This window comes from Elephantulus edwardii, unplaced genomic scaffold, assembly GCF_000299155.1.
Source record: "Elephantulus edwardii isolate Elephantulus edwardi_28Jun2011 unplaced genomic scaffold, EleEdw1.0 scaffold00028, whole genome shotgun sequence".
Lineage (NCBI taxonomy): Eukaryota > Metazoa > Chordata > Mammalia > Macroscelidea > Macroscelididae > Elephantulus > Elephantulus edwardii.
The window spans coordinates 18,154,167-18,177,413 of record NW_006399778.1 but is presented as its reverse complement, the minus strand read 5'-3'; the positions used below and the strand labels follow the sequence as shown (position 1 = coordinate 18,177,413).

At 54.6% G+C, this 23,247-nt stretch overlaps 2 protein-coding genes across 3 annotated transcripts in view; one reads left to right on the top strand and one right to left on the bottom strand.

Moving 5' to 3' along the window:
- Nucleotides 1–6,105: 6,105 nt before the first annotated feature.
- HSPB7 (heat shock 27kDa protein family, member 7 (cardiovascular)) lies at nt 6,106–8,215 on the bottom strand. Its single transcript, XM_006883618.1, has 3 exons — nt 8,029–8,215; nt 7,413–7,546; nt 6,106–6,285 (listed from the first exon to the last, which is right to left on the bottom strand). Exons 1-3 carry the CDS (start codon nt 8,213–8,215, stop codon nt 6,106–6,108), a joined length of 501 nt encoding a protein of 166 aa, XP_006883680.1.
- Nucleotides 8,216–15,003: 6,788 nt separating this feature from the next.
- CLCNKB (chloride channel, voltage-sensitive Kb) overlaps nt 15,004–23,247 on the top strand; it is a 12,593-nt gene continuing 4,349 nt past the window's right edge. The window contains exons 1-14 of one of the 2 annotated variants that reach the window (XM_006883616.1): nt 15,004–15,103; nt 16,171–16,299; nt 17,092–17,220; nt 17,847–17,986; nt 18,363–18,440; nt 18,548–18,626; nt 19,154–19,279; nt 19,837–19,921; nt 20,311–20,412; nt 20,988–21,072; nt 21,333–21,506; nt 21,800–21,869; nt 22,032–22,142; nt 22,509–22,722. In XM_006883616.1, the coding sequence (XP_006883678.1) occupies nt 15,004–15,103; nt 16,171–16,299; nt 17,092–17,220; nt 17,847–17,986; nt 18,363–18,440; nt 18,548–18,626; nt 19,154–19,279; nt 19,837–19,921; nt 20,311–20,412; nt 20,988–21,072; nt 21,333–21,506; nt 21,800–21,869; nt 22,032–22,142; nt 22,509–22,722 (1,622 nt within the window). The remainder of the gene's footprint in view (nt 15,104–16,170; nt 16,300–17,091; nt 17,221–17,846; nt 17,987–18,362; nt 18,441–18,547; nt 18,627–19,153; nt 19,280–19,836; nt 19,922–20,310; nt 20,413–20,987; nt 21,073–21,332; nt 21,507–21,799; nt 21,870–22,031; nt 22,143–22,508; nt 22,723–23,247) is intronic. The other variant, XM_006883617.1, reaches the window with a different exon arrangement.

Genomic DNA, 23,247 nt, shown 5'->3' with positions numbered 1-23,247 from the left:
GGGAATAAGTGCATTTGAGATGGCTAGGTTGGCACAGGATAGAACAGCATTTAGAGCTCTCGTACATAGGGTCGCTATGAGTCGCAAACGACTCGATGGCACATAACAACAACAACGACACATCACAAGGGAGGATAGTGCCTGTCTCTTGAACAGCTGGAGAGGTGTGGCATCCATCCAAGCTGGCAGCACAGTTCTCTACAAACTATACCACGAGAGCACCTTTCACTCAATTCTGAATCTTCAGCGCTCTGAATACATGATACATGATAGGAGGTCAAGAAATGTGTGAAAGAGAAGGAATAGGAAAAGGAATGAAGGGACACACGTGTATATACTTCCTCTGGCTCCCTGGAGCTAGGCAGCCTTGGCTTTGTGCCCTTCAGGGAGACACCCAGGGGACCCCTCCCTGTCCAAGATCCCCCAGACTCCCATAGAAATCTGTTCCTGGGTCCCTGGGCCCAAGCCCCTGCTGGCCTCAGGGCCTGGCACTGGCTGGGTCTGGCAGATCACCATATGCTGTCTGATCTGCAGGCCAGCACAGGGCCCAGCTGTGCTGACAGTAAACAACACCCCTCCCCTGTTCAGAGGCTTCTGCCTTGGGCACCATCCAGCAACTTGGCTGGTGCCCCTCAGAATCCTCTCCAGTTTGAGGGTAGAGACAAGGTCAATGATAACTTGGTCCCTTGTCTAGAAAACTATACTGCCTCATCACTGAGCTCACACTAAAACCTTCTCATTCTCATTCCTCACAGCGAGCCTGGAAAGAGGGTGACACCATCATTATCTCTGTTTATGGGTAAAGAAACTAAGGCTTCTGAAGGCTACACTTTCCACCTCCCACCTCCAGGCCCAGCAGAATCCTGTGAGGGACAGGGAAATTCCACCCTCACCTGCTTTTCCTGGAGCGAAATGCGAAGGTGCCAGAGGCAACCTTTCCTTCCCCAGACCCACCAGCCCATCATCTAGTCTTGGGCTGCGGATAGGGAGGGGGAAGCTGGGGCATCAGTATCCAAATCTAAATGAAATAGCAAGAGGTGAGTAGCATTCTCAGTGTTTGGTGAACGTGAGCCGCAAGAAGCCTTGGGAATTTGCACGCTGAATACACAGAACAATCCTACTAGTTTAATCCCATTAACTCCATTGTACAGATGGAACAACTGAGGTTTAAAGGGGTTACTTATAAGTGGCAGAGTCAAGATACTAACCCAGGTGGGCTACCTTCAGAGACTGTGGCTTACTCTCCACTCCACTGAAAGTTGTTAGTGTGTTTATTTATTTATTAAGTATATATATATATAGTTGTTGTTGTTGATTGCCTTCAAGTTGAGCATGACTCAGAGCGACCCTATAAACAAAAGCCCTGAAGCCCCTCTACAACGATCAACATTTATCAAAGTTCATAGAATTTCTAGAGGCATGGTGTTTATATATAAATATTTATATATTTATATATATGTGTGTGTGTGTGTTATTGTTGCTATATATATATATGCTGTTGCTATATATATGTTATTGCTATATATATGCTGTTGCTATGTATATGTTGAGATCTATGTTCGATATGTTGTTGTGAGATATATGCTGTTGTGAGATATATGTTGTTGTGAGATATATGTTATTGTGAGATGATATATGTTATTGTGAGATTGTATATATATATATATATATATATGTTGTTGTGATATAGATAATAAGAGGAACAGAATAAAGCCCTTTCTAGGATGGGGTACTGAGATCCAACTATGTGGAACTTCAGAGGCGTACTAGATGTGTCAGAAAGTGTGAGGACTGCACATGATAGAACAGGGTTCAGATCTTTTGTTCATAGGGTCGCTGTGAGTCATCCTCAACTCAACAGCACCTAACAATAACCAAATGAAAGGTGAGGACAGGCAGGGCTTACCTCTGGGCTAAGAAAGGGTGACCCTGTGGGTTATGGAGGACCTCTAGCCTGAGGTTCTAGGGGTCTGGTATCTTCATCACAGATTTTGCTATTGACCTGCTGTGTGATGCTGAGTAAGGTCCTATCCCTCTCTGGGCCCGAGGCTCATAATTGTATTATATTGCATTGACTTCCGGACCTTCGAGGACACAGTGGAGGCAATATTTAGGAGGCACTCTGGGGAGGATAGCACCATGCCCAAAGTATGTGAGAAGAAACTTCACCATCCTTGCTTCTAAAGAGCACCCTGGTCGAGCTCTCCAAGGCATGCTGGTTTGCTCCTTAGGCAGTCCATGGGACATCCTGTACTCTTCTCTAACTCGACAACAACTTTAAGGCATCCATTCTTCTGGCATCCTTAGTTATTGTCTGACTTTCAGATGCACAGCAAGTGATTGAAAAGACCATGACCTGGACCAGGCACACCTTAGTCCTTGGAGAAGGACATGATACTTGGAAAGGTGGAGGGTCATTGTAGAAGAGGAAGATTCTCAACAAGACAGATTGTCATGGTGACTGTAACAACGAACTCAGGCACATTGGAGATGGTGAGGATGACACAGGCTAGGGCAGGGTTCAGATCTGTTGTTTATAGGGTCATCATGAGTCAGTCCACTTGACTTGACAGCACATAACAACTGGGGAGGATGGAGCAGGCCAACTAAATGGGTAGTGAAGAGGTTAAGCGTTACTTTCATCTGAGTTCAGAGAAAAGAGTTAAATATCTTGGTCTTTGGCTCTGGGTACAATTGAGCCTGCAGTTCTGGAGGACTTTCTGGAGGAGGAGGCTTTTGGGCAGGGACAGATCTTTAAAAGTGAAGGTACCTCCTGAGTCCTCAGTGTCCTCAAGGTCTCTGACTCAATCTGACCTGGAACCTCTCACAAATCTGCAGTTCACAAGGGGGGTTTTCAACTCCCCAAGCCTCATGCCCATGCTTAATCACAAAAACTTGCAGACAGCGGAGTCCCCTCTCTGCGGTGGCTGCGGGAAGTCCTGTGTCCCTGCGCAGGCCCTGGGGGAGGAGACTGCCCCAGCGGAGATAAGGGTTTTGGAGAATCAAAGACACAGATTCAGGTCCCACTGGGTGACTTCAGGCCAGCCATATGACGTTTCTGACGCTCTATGGTCTCCTCCGTGCAACGACAATAAATACTTGACTTTTACGATTGTTGTGGAGAGAACAGTGCCCAGCGCACCCTAGGCACTCAATGAATCGGGCGGCTAAAATTACTCTTCCCGGGTTTGGGACGGCGGCCCCCCGCTGCTGGGAGGTCTATATTTAGCCGGGAAAGGGAGGGAACACTGGGAGCCAAAGCATCGACCAATCCAGGCTCCCTGAGGGCGGAGACGATGAGTGACTGACCCTCCGTTGTCCTCACTTCCCCACTCCTCTGGCGCGCGGGGTCACCTTGGCCAGGGCGGTGGCTGTGGGCTCCCTCCGACCGGACGTGTCAGTCCCCGGCAGTCACTCGGCCCCCTGCGAAGCTCCCACCCCTCAAGAACCTTCATCTGGGTGGAGTCCAGAGGGCGGGGGCTATTCAACCCACTGACAACTCGGAAAGCTGGCTCCTTCCCCAGCCGAGCTGTCCTCGGCCAGCTCCCCCGCCGGCTCGCCAAGGGAGGGCTTCACTGGGGTCAGGGCGCCAAGGTGAGCCTCATTTAGGGGGCGAAGCAGCGGGGGCTCGTCTGGCCCCTCCCCTCAGTCCGGCAGATGAGTGCTGGGGCTGCAAATAGCGCAGTGGAATCAGTGACTCACCGAGGCTGGAAATACCGCCCCCCAACTCCTCCCCTCTCCTCCTCTGGTCCGCAGCTTGCGGGACTGGGGGGGCACGTCGTACTGGGCTGCTCCTGGGGGGTGTGAGGTTGTGAGGATCCGTCGAGAGAGTGTCCAGGTTCCCTGAACCAGCCAACCCTGGATTCCACCTAACTCCTCTGAGCTGTGTGACCCTACACTCCTCTCAGTCCTAACTTCATGCAAGGTGGCCTTCAAAACGGGATCTGACACAGCTTATCTTCCTCTGTGTTTAGGATGTTGTTGTTGTTGTGTATGAGTCGAAACCGACCCACGGTTGACCCTCCAGCAGGTTTTCAGAGGCAGTTAATGGCATAGGAGATTGCCTATCTTTCTCCCACAGATTGGCTGGTGGAGTCCAACCTCATGCCTTTGGTATTACAGTGCAGCTTCTTACCACTAGTCCACTAGAACTTCCTGTACCTAGGATAGGGGCTGGCATATAGTATTGTGTGTGTGTGTGTGTATACACACACACACATGTATATACATGTATATATATACATATATACACACATATATACATATATATGACATATAACAACAAACATAACATACATATATACATACATACATACACACACACACACACACACATATATCTTGAATGAATAAGGGACACTGGAGAAGTTGCTGTAAGCTTTTCCACTGAAATAATCCCAGAATTACTACTCAAGTTGGGGATTCAGTCACAAGAGCCTTGAGCTTTCATTTGAGCCCTGGCCAGCACCCCCAGATCTGAGTGTGCCGCTCTACTGGTAACTGGTATGTCTCTCTATCCTGGAGTTTTCCATCTGGGTGCTCCAGTTTCACCCCAGGTTTGAAAACCTCAAGCTGATAACCTCCAGAAATCTGTGATTCTGTCATTTACTGTGTCCACAGGGTGCAGTACCAGGCCCCTCTGACGCTGCCCATTTCCACCTTGCCCTCTTACAAGCCCCCCCCACCCAGTGATAGAGGCAGAGGTGGTTACTCCAACAGTATCTTGACTTGAGAGGCACAGAGGGCAGAAGCTGGCCATGGCCTTGTCCTGGACACCTAACTCAAACTTCTGCAGGTAGGAAACAGCCAGGAGTGAAGATTGATGGGGGTTCCTGTCTTGAATCCAGGACTGGGAGCGAACTGGTTGTAGACTCTTTTGGGGATCATCCCCACCTCTGTTTCTCCTCAGGAAGATAGTGGGGCAAGGTACACAGGCTGAGGGATGCAGAGTGAAGGGAACTGCTCCCCATGCACATAGGTGGAGAGTAGTTCTGACCTAGTGAGTTCAAATCCAGCCTTCAAAGAAAAAGCTGGGTAACCCACTGCTAAGAGAATCTGGTGCTCCATTGTTAGAGCAGATTATAAAGCTGAGTTTTAGAGTGTCCTGAATTTGGCCTCAAGAAGCAGACACTGGTTTGTATTTTGTAAGACAGCGATGGGTGTAGGATGTATCATACACACAGACCTAGTCTATAGATTCATAGATTAAAGAGGAGGAAGAATAGTGGAGGTACCTGACCAGAGAAGGAGGTTGTTAAGAAGCTGGGGTCCCACACTGCAGACATAAAGTCCCATTTGCACTCTCTTCTACCCTCTGCCTGCTAGTCCTATCTACACCCAGACTTGGGGCAGGGAAGAGTGCCAGCCCCACCCCTTACCCCAGTCTGCCCTGGAGGCATCAGCCAGTAACAGACCACAGCACTTCCACACAGTTTCTCATGAACCAGCTGTATTGGAAAAACCCCATGTATATGCAGACACTACATGGCTCCGCCCTGGCACAGCTGGCTGGCTGGAAATCAGGCCCCAGGGGCTTGGGGACATCAGGTGAATGGGCAGCCTGCCAGCTGGTCTGGGGCTTGGAGAGTGTCAGTGGGCAGTGGGGGAGGTTCACCTTCATGGCTGGGCTGTTTGGTTGGCTCCCTATGCCCTAGGGCAATGCCCCGAGATGGATACCTCCATGTCTCCTCTCCACCTCTCTCTCTTTTGGCCAAGGAGTCCCAAGTTCTAGGTCTCCCTGCCCCTGCCCTGCAGAGACTCCATAGAACAAAGAATTTGTCTGTCCTGCAGATTATTTACCCGTGGAGGTCCTTGCCTTCCCCTCAGTGGCATATCTGGGACTCCTCTTTCCCCACCCCTAACTTTTTCTTCTGATTTAGGTAGATCATATCTGCAACAGGGAGCTACAGGTGAGGCAGGGGCATCCCAGACCTGTCCTGGGCAGAGCATAAGGCCCCCAATTTGGGAGGCTGGCCCACCTGGGGCCTGGGGCTGTCAGGGTCTGAGATGTCTAGGCACTACTATGGAGAGAGTAGGAAGAGGGGCTCTAGTAGGCCACTGTGGGCAGTTGTTGAGGGCCAGGGGTCGAGAGCTGCGGGAGGCCCCTCAGATTTTGATCTCTGTCCGGAAGGTCTGCTGGACATGCTCTGTGTGAGGGTGGCGCCGTGCTCGGATGGTCAGGCTGCCATCCTCCCTGAGGGCCGAGGTCACCGATGTGGGGTCCACATCCTCAGGCAACTGGCACTTGTGGGCAAAGGTGTTCATGACGGTGCCGTCAGCCGCCAGCTGGGGAAGAGCAGTGGGTCAGGGCAGGTTGTCCCCTACTGTCGTGTACATGACAGGCCTCACCCCCTTCTCAGAAGCCCCTTCCCACCATTCTAAGCCCAGCTGGATCCTTGAAAGTCAAGGGAGGAGTAGAGGCTGCCCTGAGGGGCTGGTGATGATGGAGACAGCCACAGGGCCACACGGCAAGGGCCAAGCATGACAGGCAGGGAGGTGCTTTGATGAGCTCAGATAGTTCCTAGGGGCTCAAGGAGGGAGGGGCTTGAAAGCTGGGGCCCCTGAGCAGCACAGGAAAGACAAGATCTGTATCCTCCTGGATGCCCAGACACATTGAGTGTCCCCCTCAGTGGGCTGGGCCAGTGGCCCCTCCCCCACAGCTCGGCCAGCACATAGTGTCCAGAGGCTTTTGAGGTGGCTGAGTCACCACAGGGGCGGCAGAGCAGGCACGTGCTCCGGGGCCCACAGTCTTTGGCTTCCCTGGCTCGGGTGCCCGGGCCTCCAGCCTCCCTCATTCAACCCTCAAGAAGGGAATTCAGGCTGTGAGGAGACTCTCTCCTCCTGTCCTGGAGGAGACACTATCACTGTCATCTGACCTAGGACAGCATCACTGCTCAGATCTGGCCACGCCCTCCACCTCCCCAAACTGGGCTGGAAGCCCCAGACTCAGAGACCCTGCCACCCGTGAGTGGAGGGAGTAGGGGTTTTGAGTCCTTGGGGCCCTCTTCCCTGCCTTGTGCCTGATTCAGGGGTCCCAAAGGCTGGTAGGCTTCTGGCTTCAAGAAGAGAGCTTGAAGGTGTGTCAGATAAGGGAGCCCCTAACCCTTCAATCTCATCCACCACCACCATCTCCTTCCTTTTACCCCACCCCAGGTCTCCCTCAGCTCTGGGTTCTTAGGGACATGAAGAAGGAATCTGGGGTCTCTGAGGGCAGGGAGAGGTGGTCAAGGGTCTCATTGCCCATGAGCTAGAGGGAACAAGGTCCCCACTGTGCCCTAGGGGAGTCTGTGGGGGAGGGCAGAGGCACGGGTTAGGGTCTCTGATCTTCGGATGGAGTGGGGAGATGGGGAATAGTGAATGCAGGGGAAGGACAAGGAACTGCATCTGGGGGCCCGGGGTGGGGGACAGCTCACCTTCTCAGCTCGCACTTCAATGTGGTTGTTGGAGGTGGTGACGATGATGTCTTCCGGTGAGAAGTCGCTCACATCGACTGCAAACTCATAGGCGTCTCCAAGGGTCTTGATCTTGCCTGGGCCCCCAGGACGGGCTGTGAGAAAGGCTTCTGTGAGCTGGATTCAATGGAGGCTTGCTTCCAGAGCCTGGGACTGTGGTTTGTTGTCCCCTGGCCTCTTTCTCCTCAGGTTATCACCCCTGAAACCCACTTTTCCCCTCATCATTGCCCACAGGGGATGGAGTCCCACTCTAATTTGATGCTGATATGGTGTGAACGTGTGATTCAGGCAACCTCACTCATATCTAGAGGCTGAATGATAACCCCCAGCCTTCAACCCCACCCAGCCACCCAGGGCTCCAGTGAAGACCTGGCCACATCTGGCCACAAGAGGCGTGCCTGAACCTGGGGCGGGGCAGCTGTCCTGGAGGCCCACCTGTGTGCTCTTCTCACATCTGTCCTGGTGACCACATGGCTGCAGGCTGTGCAGCGTCAGTTCTGCCCCCATTGGATGGTGGCCTGGCGTGCATGCCCCCTACCTGTGCCTCTGCCCTCCCTTCAGAGCCCCCAGCACTTGCCTGGGAAGGCCAGGGGCTCGGAGTGGGGCCGCATGAAGCTGCCAAAATCCTCAGAAAACATGCTCAGGGCCTTCTCCATGGGTGGGTCTTGGGCAGGAAGGGCGCGGGAGGCCGAGGAGGAAGAGGAGGAGGAAGAGGAGTGGAAACTTCTCTCCGCTCTGAAGGTGGATGCCGTCCTGTGGCTCATCCACGGGCAGACGCTGGGCCCTGTCCAGGAGGGCAGGGTGCACAGCAGAGGGATGTGGGCAGCCGGCCTCCGGGGGAGTGTGCCGGGGCCTGACTGCTGGCGCTTTATAAGGCCTGACCGTCCCCGGGCTCCGGGCCAGCCCCTTGTCTACCAGCTAAATTTAGGCCTCTCCATGGCCCAGAGGGGGCTGGAACTCTTCTCCACCGAGACGGCCCTGCTGACAGGCGATGCACGCAGGCCGCAGGCTGAGCTCACTGCCCGCATTCCAGGCTGGTAACACCAGACCAGGGCCCTTGGGCCCACTGGGGGTGGGGCGTGCACGATGTCCCACTGTGTCCCCTGTGCACTGTGACCACCGTGTCTGCCCCAGGACCTGGTGTACTTGATGGGCTATTCTGGAAGGGGCTGACTGTTTCTGTGTCTACTGTCTCCTCCATTAATCTGCCCAGGGTTCCCTAAAGACTATGTCTGCCTCCTCCCTCAGACTGTAAGCTGTTTGCAAACAAGGTGTCCTGTATTTCCTGGTCCCTCTCCCCAAAGTTCTAGTCCTTGGTAAAGGGGAATCTGGGTGGTAGGTGGTCAGGACAGATGGTCTAAGCCCCTGGGTCAGACAGCTCAGGGGACAGCAAGAAATGGCAGGGGTGGAAGGTCAAGGGTAGCTAGGAGGCTTGGGCTTCTGGAGACCTGTGTGAGGTGAGGGGATGCTTCCCTCAAGGTAGGCAATGTTTACAGTCCATTTCTTAAGGAAGCCTGAGACAGCCCTGGGGGGAGAGAGAGAGCGAGAGAAAGAGAGAGTGTGTGTAGAATTTGCAGATGTCCTCCTGCCCATTCCCACGGGAACTAGATTCCATGTTTGTTTCCCCCATTTGACTCTGTGGTCATTTAGGGCCCTAAAGGGGCGAGAACTGGCAGCTAGAAGCAGGGCTGGAGCCCAGATAACATGGCGATTGTCCTTACAGATCTAGAAGGCTGTGTTCAAAGGACTGTCTACTAGCCTGACATTTCAGTGGGGACACCTGAGATTTCAGTTAGCAGAAAAGAATTGTTCTAGACAATTGTTCTCGCTGTGACTTCAGCATGCCTCCTGGGTTCCAGCTGCTGGCTGCATTCATGACCAGCATGGCTCTGTCTGGTCCCTCACAGCTCGGGAGGGAGGAGGTGAAGTTCGCATTTCATAGCCAGCAAAAGGGGGCTTCCCAAAAATGGAGGGGCTTACACAGGTCTCAGGGACAGAGCTGGGAGTCTAACCCAGAAGTATCTGATTTCAGGCCCTTGTTTTGGGCCTTGAAGGCTCTCTGGAGGCCAGGATGATTTGAATGGACACATGGATAGATGGTCTTAGATATCTCTCTACACCCATCTTCCACTCAACAGGTCCTGGATTGAATTAGAGATTGAATTGATTGAATTAGAGTGGGAAGACCACTGTGGAGAAGACTCACAGGGCCTTTACCTGGGTCACAATGCCAGGCCCCAGACGTCTTGCCAACCCCTGCTCTTGCTTCCCAGATCAGCTCAAGGTCCTCCTTCTCTGTGGAGGTTTCTCAGATTGCTCCAGCCACACAGGACCCTGCCCAGAAGTCCCCTCCAACCCTGGCAGTGTGACCTGGACTCCCTGTGTTCTGTGATTTCCTGGCTGTGCCCTCTCTCCCATATTAGACAGGCACATCTCCCCCAAGGCAGGAGCTCATCTGTTAGGCTGGGGGTTCCATAGATGGGCTCTTTCATCCAGCCCCCAGGGGGTCCAGGACCTTCATTCTGGAGGCACAGTAGTCACAAGAGTAAACTCTGGTGCTGACGGTAGATGAAGCAGGGGAGGCCAGGGCACAGGCTGGGAGATGGAGGCAAGGTGGCGGTCTGTCTCTTCAAGTGAAGATCTCTGACTGGTCTCTGTCATCCATCCTGGCTGTCAGGCAGTTCTTAGCATCGAGGTGCCATGGCGAGTGGGTGGGGTGAGGGTGGGGGAGGGGTGGGGGCCCAGAAGCCAGTCGCCCGCCAGGAAACAGGAGCCAGTGGCTAAAAGCAGACACACTGTCATGGTGCTGAGGTCCTGAGTCACAGCTCCTGGGCGTCAGATCCCGTTACCCACGCCCGCCCACCATTCCCCCCCCCCCCCCCCTCCCCCCCCCCCCCCCTTTCCATCCCAAGGCTCCATGAAATACTGGGTTCTCTGGACGCGGTGGCCAGGAGGGACCTTGAAAGGTGACAGAGGCCATTCTAATGCCTTTCCCTTCAGATTAAAGACTCCTCAGAGGTAACCCAGTCCACTGACTCTCAAACCCTACAAGGCCTCCTGGTCATCTGAGAGAGCTTTTAACAAACAGAGACTACATCCTGCACCCTCAGATTCTCATGGCCAGATCATGGGAAAGGAATCCTCACAGAGCCAAAGTTTGGAAGCGGTTTTGATGGAGTATCTACTATGTGTCGTGCACTGTTCTAGGCTCTGGAGACTTGGCAGATACAGATCTCTACCCCCATGATGCCTAGGCTCTCCCTATTGGACAGAAGAAGAAACAGAGGTTCCAAGTGGGGCATGAACCGCCAGGGGAGGCAGAGCTGTTCTAGTTTCAAGCTTGCACTCCCTGTGTTAAGCTATTTTTCTCTATACTTGCCGTTTCACACAGAACAGAGAAACGTTAGAGGTTGTCTCTTGAGAGAAATTGCTCTGAGAGAGGCTTGTCCTAGGCTGCATGCCCCCCCTGCTGTCCTCACTTTCCTGGCACTCACAGGGCAGTGGGGTGAGGGTGTGGTCATGCAATGCTGGCTGGCCAGGGCTGGCTCAGGGACTGTGAGCTGCCAGCGGCCAGAGGCTGGCGTTGGGGATGTCAACATGGCAGCCAGTTTCCCTGTCACTACAAACAGCCAATGTGTTTGGATGACTTGAGGCAAGAGTGGGTCCACACAGAACAGGAAACCCTCCACCCATACTCACTTCCCCCGCAAATGCACCCACCCACACAGACACGCACACACAGGCTTCTATTTTAAACTGATGACTTGGACTGCTATCTGGGGGCAGGGGGCTGCTCAGGTTCTAAGAATTCTGTCACTGAAAGGCCATCATGACTTTCAGAGGGAGGATCTGTCTGGGGGAGGGTCCTTAGTGGCTCTCTTGCTCAAACCTCCGAAAGGCATCAGACACTAATCCTCTGCTTTGTACCCAAGCCATTGTCCTCATCTATCAAGCCTAGGAACTGGAGAAGTTTCTGGGAGGTCAAAAGCCTCATAGTCCAAGTCTGGGTTTATCCTCTGATGTGTGACCTCAGAAAAGTACCCACACTTCTCTGATTCATCATTTGTTGTTGTTGTTATGTGCCATTGAGTTTTCAACGACTAATAGCAACCCTATGTACAACAGCTCTGAAGCCTCCCTGCCCTATCCTGAGCTAGTCTCACTGACTCTGACACCTCTATCACAATACCCCAGTTACTGAGTCAATCCATCTCATCCTGGGTCTTCCTCTCCTGCACTGTCCCTTCACCCTTCCAAGCTTGATGTCCTTCTCCATGGACTGGTCCCTCCTGGAAACATGCCCAAAGTATGTGAGATGGAGCTTCAAAATTGTTGCCTCCAAGGAGAAATTTGATTTCAACCCAGGACAGATCTATTTGTTCTCGTGGTCCATGGTATGTTCAATACTCTTCTCCAGCACCACAACTCAAAGGCATCAATTCTTCTATCATCTTTAGTCATTGTCCAGCTTTCTGATGCATACCAAGTAATTGCAAAGACCATGGCCTGGATCAGGCATATCTTAGTCTCTAGACTGACATCATTGTTCTTCACTCCTCTGGAGGGGTCCCTGACCACAGATTTTCCCAGTGCAATTCGTCTTTTGATATCCTGACTGCTGATGCCAAGAGTGTTTATTATGGATCCGAGCAAGTTGAAACTGTTAACAACCTCAATCTCTTCTCCATCTACCATGGTGCTGTCAATTGGCCCAATGTGAGAATCTTTGTTTACTTGAGATGGAGCTTCAATCCATATTGCAGACATTTATCATCTGCAAAGCTGTGAAGTTATTTCCAGGTCACAATGGTGTTGTAAATGTACTGTCTGGAGTGAAGCTGGCAATATATACCTGTTCCCCTACCACATCCTGTGGCGACACCCATGCTTCTACCCTTTGTTCAGATGGCCCCAAATCTGCAGCATTTAATGGAAAGGCCCCAGCCTGAGTCACTGCTATGTCATGATGCAACTTAAGAGGCAGCCTTCTGAGATAATAAGTCCTTGAGTGTCACAGAGTGAATTGTGTCTCTCCACTCCCAAATACATGTATGTAATGATTTCATGTGAAAGTTATGTAATGATACTCCATGATATGATAAACCAGTAAGAGGCTTAAGAGTGGGATGCAACATCCCTTAATCTAATAAGAGATGAAAGGGAGAAGAGTGAAGGGGACAGTGAAAACTTCAGTATATCAGGAGTGGAGTGTGTCAGGTCCCTGTACTAGGAAGCTCCTTGACCCTGGCAAAGGCTAGGCCACATGGAGATGGCCAAGGAATGCAGGGCCTACAGATGCAGAGGGAAGCAAGGACCTTTTCTCCAGGACTGCTAGCCTCCTAAACAGTATGAGAGCATAAACATGCTTGTTAAAGCCATTCTGTGGTACTTCTGTTACAGCAGCACTGGATAATGAAGGCACTGAGTACACAAATGGTTAGCGTACCTGACTTCTAACCTAAAGGCTGGAGGTTCTAGTCCACCCAGAGGTGCCTTGAAAGACAGGCTTGGTGACCTACATCTGTAAAACAAACCACTGAAAATTCTACAGAGCATGGACTTTCTCAGATACACTTGGGGTCACCTGAATTGGAATTGATTCATAGTTAATTCTTTTGGTGTTTTCCTCAGATGAAAAGAACTCCTTGTCAGGCCTTTGGTGCCTCCAGCAGTTCCCACCACACTGCCTTTGCTTCAGGTGGTTGGCCTGCTCACCATCTTTGTATGAAATGGACCACCAAGGCAGGAACGAGTCAGTCAGTCCCACCAGGGTGGGAATCGGCTCTGTTCCCTTGGCCTTCACAGAAAAGAAGCCCTGGTGCTCTGAGACACTGCTTCAAAACCAGAACATGTCATTGGCTGCAGCGGGCTTCAGCTCCTGGTAACTGTGGGGTGCCTGGCCCACAGAAGGGGCCTGGGATAATAGATCCCACTCATGCTTGCTTGTGTTCTTTTTTTGTTTCTTTGGTTTTTTTGCATGCAAACCAATATAAAATAAATATATCCTTTCTAAAAAAATAAAGTGACAGTTTTGATCTTTAGCAAAAGCATTAGGCTGACTGAACTAACTCAGTCTCTTAAGGATAAATGTGACATTTAAGACCATGATCGTAAAAATAGGGTAACTAGTAAAACACGTATGGGAGCTCAAGGAGGGGGGAGCAGTGGGGTGAAGACGAGTACGGGCGAAACCACAGAGCTGCACAGTTTGAGGGGGGAAGGAAATGGGAAAGATCTGGGTGAAAAGACAGTAATAATGGGCAAAGTCCTGCGGCAATTTTATAAAACATAATGCATGAGAATGTTTGTACAAAACACAATGGGAATGAAGCATAGTGTGAAACACAATGTATATATGAACTTTGTAAGCAAACCAATTAAAAATAAGATAGAACCAAAAACATTTCCTTGGCAGTAAATCTCTTCAATGCAGTAAATACATTGCCCTTTCTCTTTCTGAGGGAGCACTGCGCTGCTCCGGCAAAGGTGATGCCTCTCCTGAATCCACGAGCAGCCCTGTGGGAGAAATGTGGGCCCTCTCCTCCCACGCGGTTTACAGCCTGGGGGGCCACTGGAGGGTCTGCTGAGCCGGTTCCGACTGGACAGCGAGTTTGAGTTTTTCTCCTGATGGTGACAGTGGTCTTCCTCCTCTGTGTTGTTAAACCCTTTCCATGCCTGGATGTGGGGACCCAGAGCCCTGGCCTTCTGCCCCAGCAGACACAGACACGGTCCTACTGTGTGCACCACGGGGCCTGCAGTGCAGTTGGGATCACATGGGCCGGGGGTGGCCCTGCACCCCCTCCTGACTGCTCTTCCCTGCACAGCTCAGCCAGCCTGGGCAGTTCTGGGTGGTTTGTCAAGGGCATTTTTAATGGCCACAGTAAACTTGGGGGTGGGGGGGGAGGCGGGTAATGAGGAGAGGGAGGATGCTGATTGGTGGAGCGCACACCTGTCCAGGTGCACCTGAGCTGCAGGCAAAGGAATCTCTGTTAGAGGAGGTCCGGCTGGGGCCACTGCAGGGCGGCGGACAGGCAGAGGACAGGGGCCGCTGGACGTGGTGCCGGACAAGAACCCACCAAGGCCAGGTCAGAAGGTGGGGGCCAGCAGGCCAGCACCCTACTTTCACTCTCACAAGGTCTCCTTTGGCACCTGGGATTTTCCTGCCTTTGCACCCTGCAAGGGGTTTCAAATGAGCGTGGGGAGTCAGAGCACCCTGTAGTGAGAGAATGCTCTGAGCAGTAGACAGGGTAGAATGCCCAGGATGTGGGGGCTGTGAGGCCAGGGACCCTGCCTGAGACTAAGCTATTGCTGGGCCTTGAGGATACAACTCCCCAACCCACACAACACATGCAGACATCCCCACAGCACTGATGGCACCCCAGACCCGATATCCCCTCTAACTTGGTGAGATCCCTCTCTCTCTCTCTTTCTCTCCCCCCGCCCCCTTCTCTTATTCGGGAAACTGCTATATCAGATGGAGCGGACGACAGGGTAAATTTGCAGGGGCAGCTCACACAGGGTACACTTCTCTTTCGGCTTCATCAGGGACCTGATGGAGGAGCTGGTGGGGCTGCGTGAGGGGTCCTCAGGAAACCCTGTGACTCTGCGGGAACTGTGGAGCCCGTGTCCTCGCATCCGTAGAGCCATCCGAGGTGAGAGCTGACCCCCACTCCACACATTTGCTCAGGACAGCACCCCTACCCCTTCTGCTGGGAGGCCCAAAGGTCTCCCCCTCCTTTCATTGGCCTGGAACTTCACTGCTCATCCTTCTGGGTGTCAGGGAGGGAAGGAGTCTGTTTATCCATCTGTCCAGGAGTCAGATGTGCCAGATGCCTGCCTTCTACCTTTTGGGAGATGCAGCCTCTGGGTACAGGGTGGCCCAAGACTCTCACTCACTTGTATCAATAAGGGGCCTGAGGGCAAGTATCAGATACTTGGTGGAGTCTGGACTTGGTATCTTTCCATGGAGTCCCAAGTGCATTGTTCGCTTTGACTGGGGCACCATTCCTTTAGTCGGGGAACGGACAAGACAGGGACCCCAGGAAGAGGCTCTGTGCAGCCCTAGGGGATGGCATCCATGACCAGTGGGGGTCGGCTCCCAGGCTGGCCTGGCAGTCAGTCGGCCTGCCTGGGGGTCCAGCAGAAACTCTGTGGCCTAGCACTTAGTGGAGCCATGATTTAGCACTCTGGAGCTCTCCAGCTCTCTGAGTTATGAACCTTTCTGGGATGCTGATGAAAGCTGCAGTTCCCAGCCTCTATCCACATTCTCCCTGCCTGACCATTCTTCTGGAAGTCCTCTAGCACAGGGAGGAGTGAGTCCCTTCATGGCCCAAATGATGAAACGCTCAGCCAACAGTTGAAAAGTTGGAGGTTCAAGCTGACCAAGAGGTGCCTTGGGAGACAGGCCTAGTCACACTGCGCACACACCTCCCCATGAGTCAGAACCGTCTTGATGGCAACTAATAACAATAGCAAGATGGGTGGGGCTGGGCAGCTGACAGGACAAAAGCCTCGGGCAGTAAGAACAGGCCTGGTGCCCACTGTGTTGTCAACCACCCCTGCCACAAATCCGTTCTGCCCCTCATGTGAGGCAGCTCTCCCTCTGATCGCCCTACTACCTGGTCCCGTCCCACCACCATTCACCTGCACACCTGCTTGGGCTCTGCCCCACAGGATGGTCTGCCCCAGCCTGGGCTCTGACCCCACACCCCTGCCACAGATGGCCTGGGGTGGCTGAAGCAGAAGCTCTTCCGGGAGGGCGAGGACTGGCACCTCTTAATGACCCTCGGGGTGCTCATGGCCCTCATCAGCTACACCATGAACTTCGTTGTCGCCCGCGTGGTCCGAGGTAACCCGGCACACACTCTGCTCTGCACCAAGGGCTTTGGGCACGCTTCTCGGGATGCCAGACGGGCCACCAAGTGCAGCCAGGGGTGGGTGGAGAGGAGGCCTGTGTCTACAGCTTTGTTCCAGATCTTTGTGCGGTCCCAGTCCCGGGGAGCTCCTGCCCCTCTCCGGGGCTCCACCTCCTCATATGAATGAGAGACTAGAATGTTCAGAGAGCCCTTCTCCATGGAAACCTTGTGCCCACCTCTCATGCCACCTCTGTTCCTTCTCCTTCTCATTTGCTCTCAACTCATTATCCCTGAGGGAAGACACTTGTGTAGATGGCAGGCTTCTAGCTTCCGCCCACTCCACACCTCAGCAGAATCTCTTCAGCCTGAGGGCTCTCTGGAAAAGGGGGCGTGGGACAGAAAAGGGCCAAGTCATCTTCTCCAGGGGATTCCCCCAGCTACTGTACTGAAGACCTACTACTGTGCGCCACACAGCTACTGAGACACTTCCCACTTGACTCATCTGCTCTGAAGGGGCACCAATCACTAGCCCACTTGACAGATGGGGAAACAGAGGCTCAGAAAGGCAGAGTTGCCTGCCCAGGATCACTCAGCTAGGAAGTGGCAAAACTGAGATATGGAGTGGGGTCCTACCTGTTGCCTCCTCTTGGGAGCCACACCATTTAGTGGGTGTCCCTGGACCCACTTTTTTGGATGTCCCTTTTCTGGCTGATCCCTGGCACCACAGTGTCAGGCCTGAGGGTTGTGGAGACGATGGGTGGCTCCTTGATTTTTGCTGTCCTCAGCACACAACTGGCTGTACCGAGAGATTGGGGACAGCCATCTGCTCCGGTACCTCTCCTGGACTGTGTACCCCGTGGCCCTGGTCTCCTTCTCCTCAGGCTTCTCTCAGAGCATCACACCCTTCTCTGGAGGTGAGTTCAGGGTGCCATCTCTCTGCACCTCAGTCCCCACCGGTTAAAGCCTTTTCATAGCTCATGGGGCCTTTGATAGGGGCAAGCACCTCAGTTCCTACCAGTCAAAGCCTTTACAAACCCCATCGGACCTCTGATAGGGGCTAGCAGGAAGCAGTTACCCCAACTCACAGCTTGGCTAAGGAGTCACACGGACAGGCCAGAGAGCTTGACTCTCGGGTTACTGCCAGTGTGATGTGCATTCTGGGGGCTCCCCTGGTCTGTGACTGGGGGGGATGGTGGTGAGTCCCCTGCAGAGCTCATGCCAAGCCCTGTTTGGAGTGGGGCTAATGGAGAGGCACAGCTACTCCAGGCCTCCAGCTCAAGCCCAGCAGACAGAGTGCTCAGGAGGGTTCCAGCGGGGCCCTCAGCTCTTGTCCTAGGTCCCCTGGGCCCCATCACAGCTGTCTGCCAGGCCCAGAGGGGAGTTCACGGAAACTTACTCTCCTTCTCTGGCTCTCAGTTTTCCCATCTGCGATACACGTTTACCAATCCTAACCTCACAGGGTTATGAAACACCGGGAGCAGCACCAGGTTTATGTGGTTAAAGATTGTCCCTCCTCCTGCCCCGTCCTGTGCACTCCCAGGTTCTGGGATCCCAGAGCTGAAGACCATCCTGTCTGGTGTGATCTTGGAGGACTACCTGGACATCAAGAACTTTGGTGCCAAGGTTGCGGGCCTCACCTGCACCTTGGCCTGTGGCAGCACCATCTTCCTGGGCAAAGTGGTAAGGGGTCAGATGTGGGCACCTTCCACCCACCTGCCCTTCCTCCCCCTGCCTTTCCCTCATCACCTCACTGGAAGCTGGGTCTGAGAACTCAGCCAGCCCCGTCCTTAGGGAGCTCTTAGTGTCAGATAGGGGGGCAGAGCAGATCCCCAGTGAGTGACAAAGGTCACCTCAGTACCCCCCTAGAGATGGATGGGGGATATGAGTGGGCAGTCACACCACCACTGGCCTGGGTGAGGTTCCCTTTGCCAGCCTTCCCCCCGCGAACCCCCCGCCACTCCCCGCACCTACCCTGGAGCCTGAGGCCGGCAAGGGCCCCACCTCCCCCAGGGTGTCCACGCTGCCCCCACACCTGCCCCCACACCTGCTGTGCCAGGGCCCCTTCGTGCACCTGTCGGTGATGATCTCAGCCTACCTGAGCCGTGTGCGCACCAAGGCCGTCAAGGAGTCTGAGGTAAGAAGTGCTCTCTTTAATGAATGGGGTCCCCACCCGTTCGCCAGAGGAGGAACGAGGAGAAGCAGAGGTTTGGGGGACCTGAGCCTGCACCTCGGATTCCCCAGAACAGGCGCAAGCAGAAGGAAATGCTGGTGGCAGCTGCGGCGGTGGGCGTGGCCACAGTCTTCGCGGCCCCATTCAGTGGTGAGCCCCCACCCTGAGCCCCTCTCCTCTGGCACCCCGCGCCTGGGTGTCCTCCTCTGCCGGCTGAAGGGCTGAGGGAGAGCTGGGGTTCCTACCTCAAGTGCAGCCACCCCAGAGCTGGGATGGGATGGAGTGACTTGAGGCCTAAGGTGACTTGGGACAGACTTTAGTTTGAAATCCCGCCTAACCTGTGCGCCCCTCACCCAGTGAGCACCCCTCTCTGAGCCTCATTCCATCTGTCCAATGGGGACCCTACCTGGAAAGGCTGCCATGAGGACTCAATGGCCTGATCTTTGGGGAGACCTAGCACGTAGTGGGCATAGACATGGCTTCCCACAGCTGTCAGGTGGCCCCTCAGGGTGGTCCTGGACCCCCTGCCCTATCCTCATAGTCAAGGGGACTGGAGACGTGTCCAGCTGCGGGATCAAGACCGTGGGCAGGACAGGGTGTCCGGCAGAGGGGCCTCCGGGGCCGGAACAGGGGTCTGGGGAGAGTGGGGAGAGTCTGAGCGCCTGCGGTCCCCCCAGGCGTCCTGTTCAGCATCGAGGTCCTGGCCTCGCACTACTCCGTCTGGGATTACTGGAGGAGCTTCTTCGCCGCCACCTGCGGGGCCTTCATGTTCCGCCTCCTGGCCGTCTTCAACAGCGAGCAGGGTGAGCCCCCGGTCAGTGCCCTCACCCCCCGCCCCCGTGCAGTGACCTCAGTCCCCCCCCCAGCCCCACGCAGCGCCCACACTCCCCTCCAGTGCCTGGCCAGCGGCCTGCACAAGAATCAGATCTGTCCCCCTCCCCTCTCTTCTCCAGCTGCCTTCCTCCCTGCCTTCCCACCCTTTCTTCTCCTCTTCCCTCTTTTTGTTAAATTGTGATTTTAATGCAAAGTTCACGGAAAGGTTGGGTTTTCATTCACAGGTGGAGATGCCCATTTCTCTTCCTGTTTCTCTCTCTTTTCTTCCACCCACCTCCTTTCTGTCTTCTCTCCCTCCTTGTCCTCCCAGGAGGACAGAAGAGAGCTGGGTATGAAGGGGGGAGCCCTGGGGTAAAGAGGGGGTGAAGTTGAGTAGGAAGGCAGGGGTCGAGGCCTTGAATGCCAGGAAAAGGATCCTGGGGCAGCGGGAATTATCTGCCCCCACCTCCCCTGGCCTAGTGATTCTGGACTTGAGTTTGCGTGGGGTGGATGTGCTACATTCCCTCCCCCTTTCTCTCCTTTCCAGAGACCATCACCTCCCTCTTCAAGACCAGTTTCCGGGTGGACGTTCCCTTTGACCTGCCTGAGATCTTCTTTTTTGTGTTGTTGGGGTGAGCAGGTCTCCAGTGAGGGCCTATTCCAGGCCTGAACTGCTGCTGAACACTGGGGAAGGCAGGGATGCGTGGGGCACAGCCTCGTGGCCTCTGCTGAACACTGGGGAGGGCGTGGGCAGTGGTGCGTGGGGGACAGCCTCGTGGCCTCTGCTGAACACTGGGGAGGGTGTGGGTAGGGGCACATGGGGCACAGCCTTGTGGCCTCTGCTGAACACTGGGGAAGGGGTGGGCAGGGGTGCGTGGGGGACAGCCTCGTGGTCTCTGCTGAACACAGGGGAGGGTGTGGACAGGGATGCGTGGGGCACAGCCTTGTGGCCTCTGCTGAACACTGGGGAAGGGGTGGGCAGGGGTGTGTGGGGCATAGCCTCGTGGCCTCACACCTCCAGGGCCATCTGCGGCATCCTGAGCTGCGCCTACCTCTTCTGTCAGCGGACCTTCCTCATATTCATCAGGACCAATCGCTTCACCTCCAAACTACTAGCCACCAGGTCGGCACTGGGCTTGGGACTCTTAGGGGACCTTCCCCTCAACTTCAATTCCGCTGAGCCCACAAGCCTTTGATGAAAAGACCCTCCACCTCCTCCCAGAGTCCACAATTTACAGAGATTCACTCTAACATCCTTCTTCAAACCCCTACAGTCGCTGTCGCCTTTCCTGTCTGGAGCTAGCAACCTCCTAACTTCACCTTCATCTCCTTGCTGACCCTCCCTGGGGTTCAAGCCCTTCAGTAACACCTTTCCTGTCACATCTCACCTTCACTGCCTTCCTCTGCCCCCGCCCCAGCCCTGCAGCCACCCCGCTCCTGTCTGGCCTGGCCTGGCCTTGTCCTTCCTCCCAGACTATCTCTGTTCCTAACTCTCTCATAGCCCTGCCCCCTACTGGACTCAGTGTTGGGGGACTGACCCCTGCCTGCTTCTCCCCAGCCCCAGCTCTGCTCCTGTCCCTCCTCCAGGAAGGCTCCATCCAGCATTAGCACCCTATGGGGGTGGGGGGCTTGTTCTTGCCCTGTGAGGCCCTATTTCTCTCTTCAGTCTCTGGAGCTAACCACCCCCTCCTCCCCCAGCAAGCCAGTGTACGCTTCCCTGGTGGCCTTGATCCTTGCCTCCATCACCTACCCCCCTGGCGTGGGCCGCTTCATAGCCTCTCGGGTAAGGGGTGCTGGGCTGGGGCAGATGAAATGGGGGAGAAGGGAACTGCCATTCCTAGCCCTCTCATTTAAGGAGCTGCCTGCATGGCTTCACAGACAAGGCAGCTGCAGCTTAGAGGGGGTGCAGAGACTACCCTCCCCCCACCCCCAGGATCCCCCAGCTTGGAGACAGCAGAGCAGGATTTGGGGCGGGAAGCATGCAGGAGTGGTGGCTGGGGCCTGCCTCAGCCTCCTCATGCAGAATTCCACCCTCTGCTCCAGCTGTCCATGAGACAACATCTGGACTCTCTATTTGACAACAACTCATGGGCGCTCATTACCCGCAACTCAAGCCCTCCATGGCCGGTAGAGCCTGACCCCCAAAACCTCTGGTTCGAGTGGTACCACCCAAACTTCACCATTTTTGGAACCCTCGCCTTCTTTCTGGTTATGAAGGTGGGCATCCAGGGGCCACCCGGTCTGTGGTGTACACAGAACCAAGATCAGCCCTGGGGGTGGGGGGATTGGCATAGGCTGCCATCATGCAGGCCAGAGCCGGGCCTTCTACCCAGACCCCCTGCCTGCTGGGTGATTCTAGCAAGTGATGTGAGCTCATGGAGCCTCAGTCTCCTCATCTGTAAGTTGGGCATAGTTTACTATGCCTCCTTCAAAGAGAAGGCTGAGAGGTAAGAAGGAGAGCAGACTCAGACGTCCTGTGCCCGACCACTCTCCTCTGTCTCTGCATTTAGTTCTGGATGGTGATTCTGGCCACCACAATCCCTATGCCTGCGGGGTACTTCATGCCCAAATTCGTCTTTGGTGAGTCTGGGGTCTTGAGAGAGGGACTCGGAGTTATCAGGAGGGGGTCCTGGTCCACCCCGCCCTCCTTGGAGTGATATCATGGCTGGTCATGATCAGCTGGGATAGACTGGGGGTTGGACCAGCCTGGCTTTCACCTCCTCACTCCAAATCTGTGGGCAGGAGCTGGCATTGGGCGCCTCTTGGGAGAAGCCCTCTCTGTCGCCTTCCCCAAAGGCATCCTCGCTGGAGGGGTCACCTATCCTATCATTCCTGGGGGCTATGCCTTGGCTGGTGAGTGGCAGGGGCGCTGCTGGGTGGGCAACATTATGGGGCTCGGCTGGACCTGGAGCACCTACTGTAGTGTCTCATGGCACAAGACTGGTCCCCAAGTCTCCCATCAGGTCTCCCGCCCTCCACACAGGCCTCCATGTCCCCTCCTCGCCCCTCTCAGCTCCTGTTTGTCCTGATCTCCCATCCTTGCTATCTACCTTCCACCTGCTCAGCCTATAAATTAGCATGCTTCTAACAGTGACCAGCATTGCAACCTCTGTCAGGAAACCTTGGACATTCCCCAGCCCACCCCATGGCCACACCAGTCCTGCCCTCTCATGCGGGGGCTCCATTCTGAGCTGCCCCACTGGGCTTTGCCCCATGCAGGGGCTGCTGCCTTCTCAGGGGCAGCGACCCACACCATCTCCACGGCGATGCTGGCCTTCGAGCTCACGGGCCAGATCCTGCACGCACTTCCCGTGTTGATGGCAGTGCTGACGGCCAATGCCATTGCCCAAAGCTGCCAGCCCTCTTTCTACGAAGGAACCATCATCGCCAAGAAGTTGGCATTCCTGCCAAGGGTCCTGGGCCGCAAACTCCGGTGAGCAGGGCTCAGGCTGACTGGTGTGGTGATGGGCACCAGGCTGAGGGTGGGCTGTTTGTAGGGCTGCCTCCCTACACATACATACGAACGTGCGTATGAACATATATGCATACATACATACATACAAGAAAACCTGCTAGAGCTAGCCTCAGGCATGACTGGGGGTGGAGTGGAGAAGGGCAGATACACAGCTGTTCTGTCTACAGCATGGCTGTGCCAAGTTTCTGACCTTCACACCAGTCGTCAGCCATCTCCACATCACTACCACCTCCATTCACTTGTTCATCACCAGCACCTCCTCCACCAACATTGTCAACACCTTCACCACCTCTCCCACCACCACCAGCGCCACCACCTCTTCCACCTCCAACACCACCACTACCTCTCCCACCACCACCCTCTCCCACCTCCACCACCACCTGCTCTCCCACCACCACCACGTCTCCCACCTCCTCCTCCTCCAGCACCACCACCACCACCTCTCCCACCACCACCACCTCTCCCGCAACCACTACCTCTCCC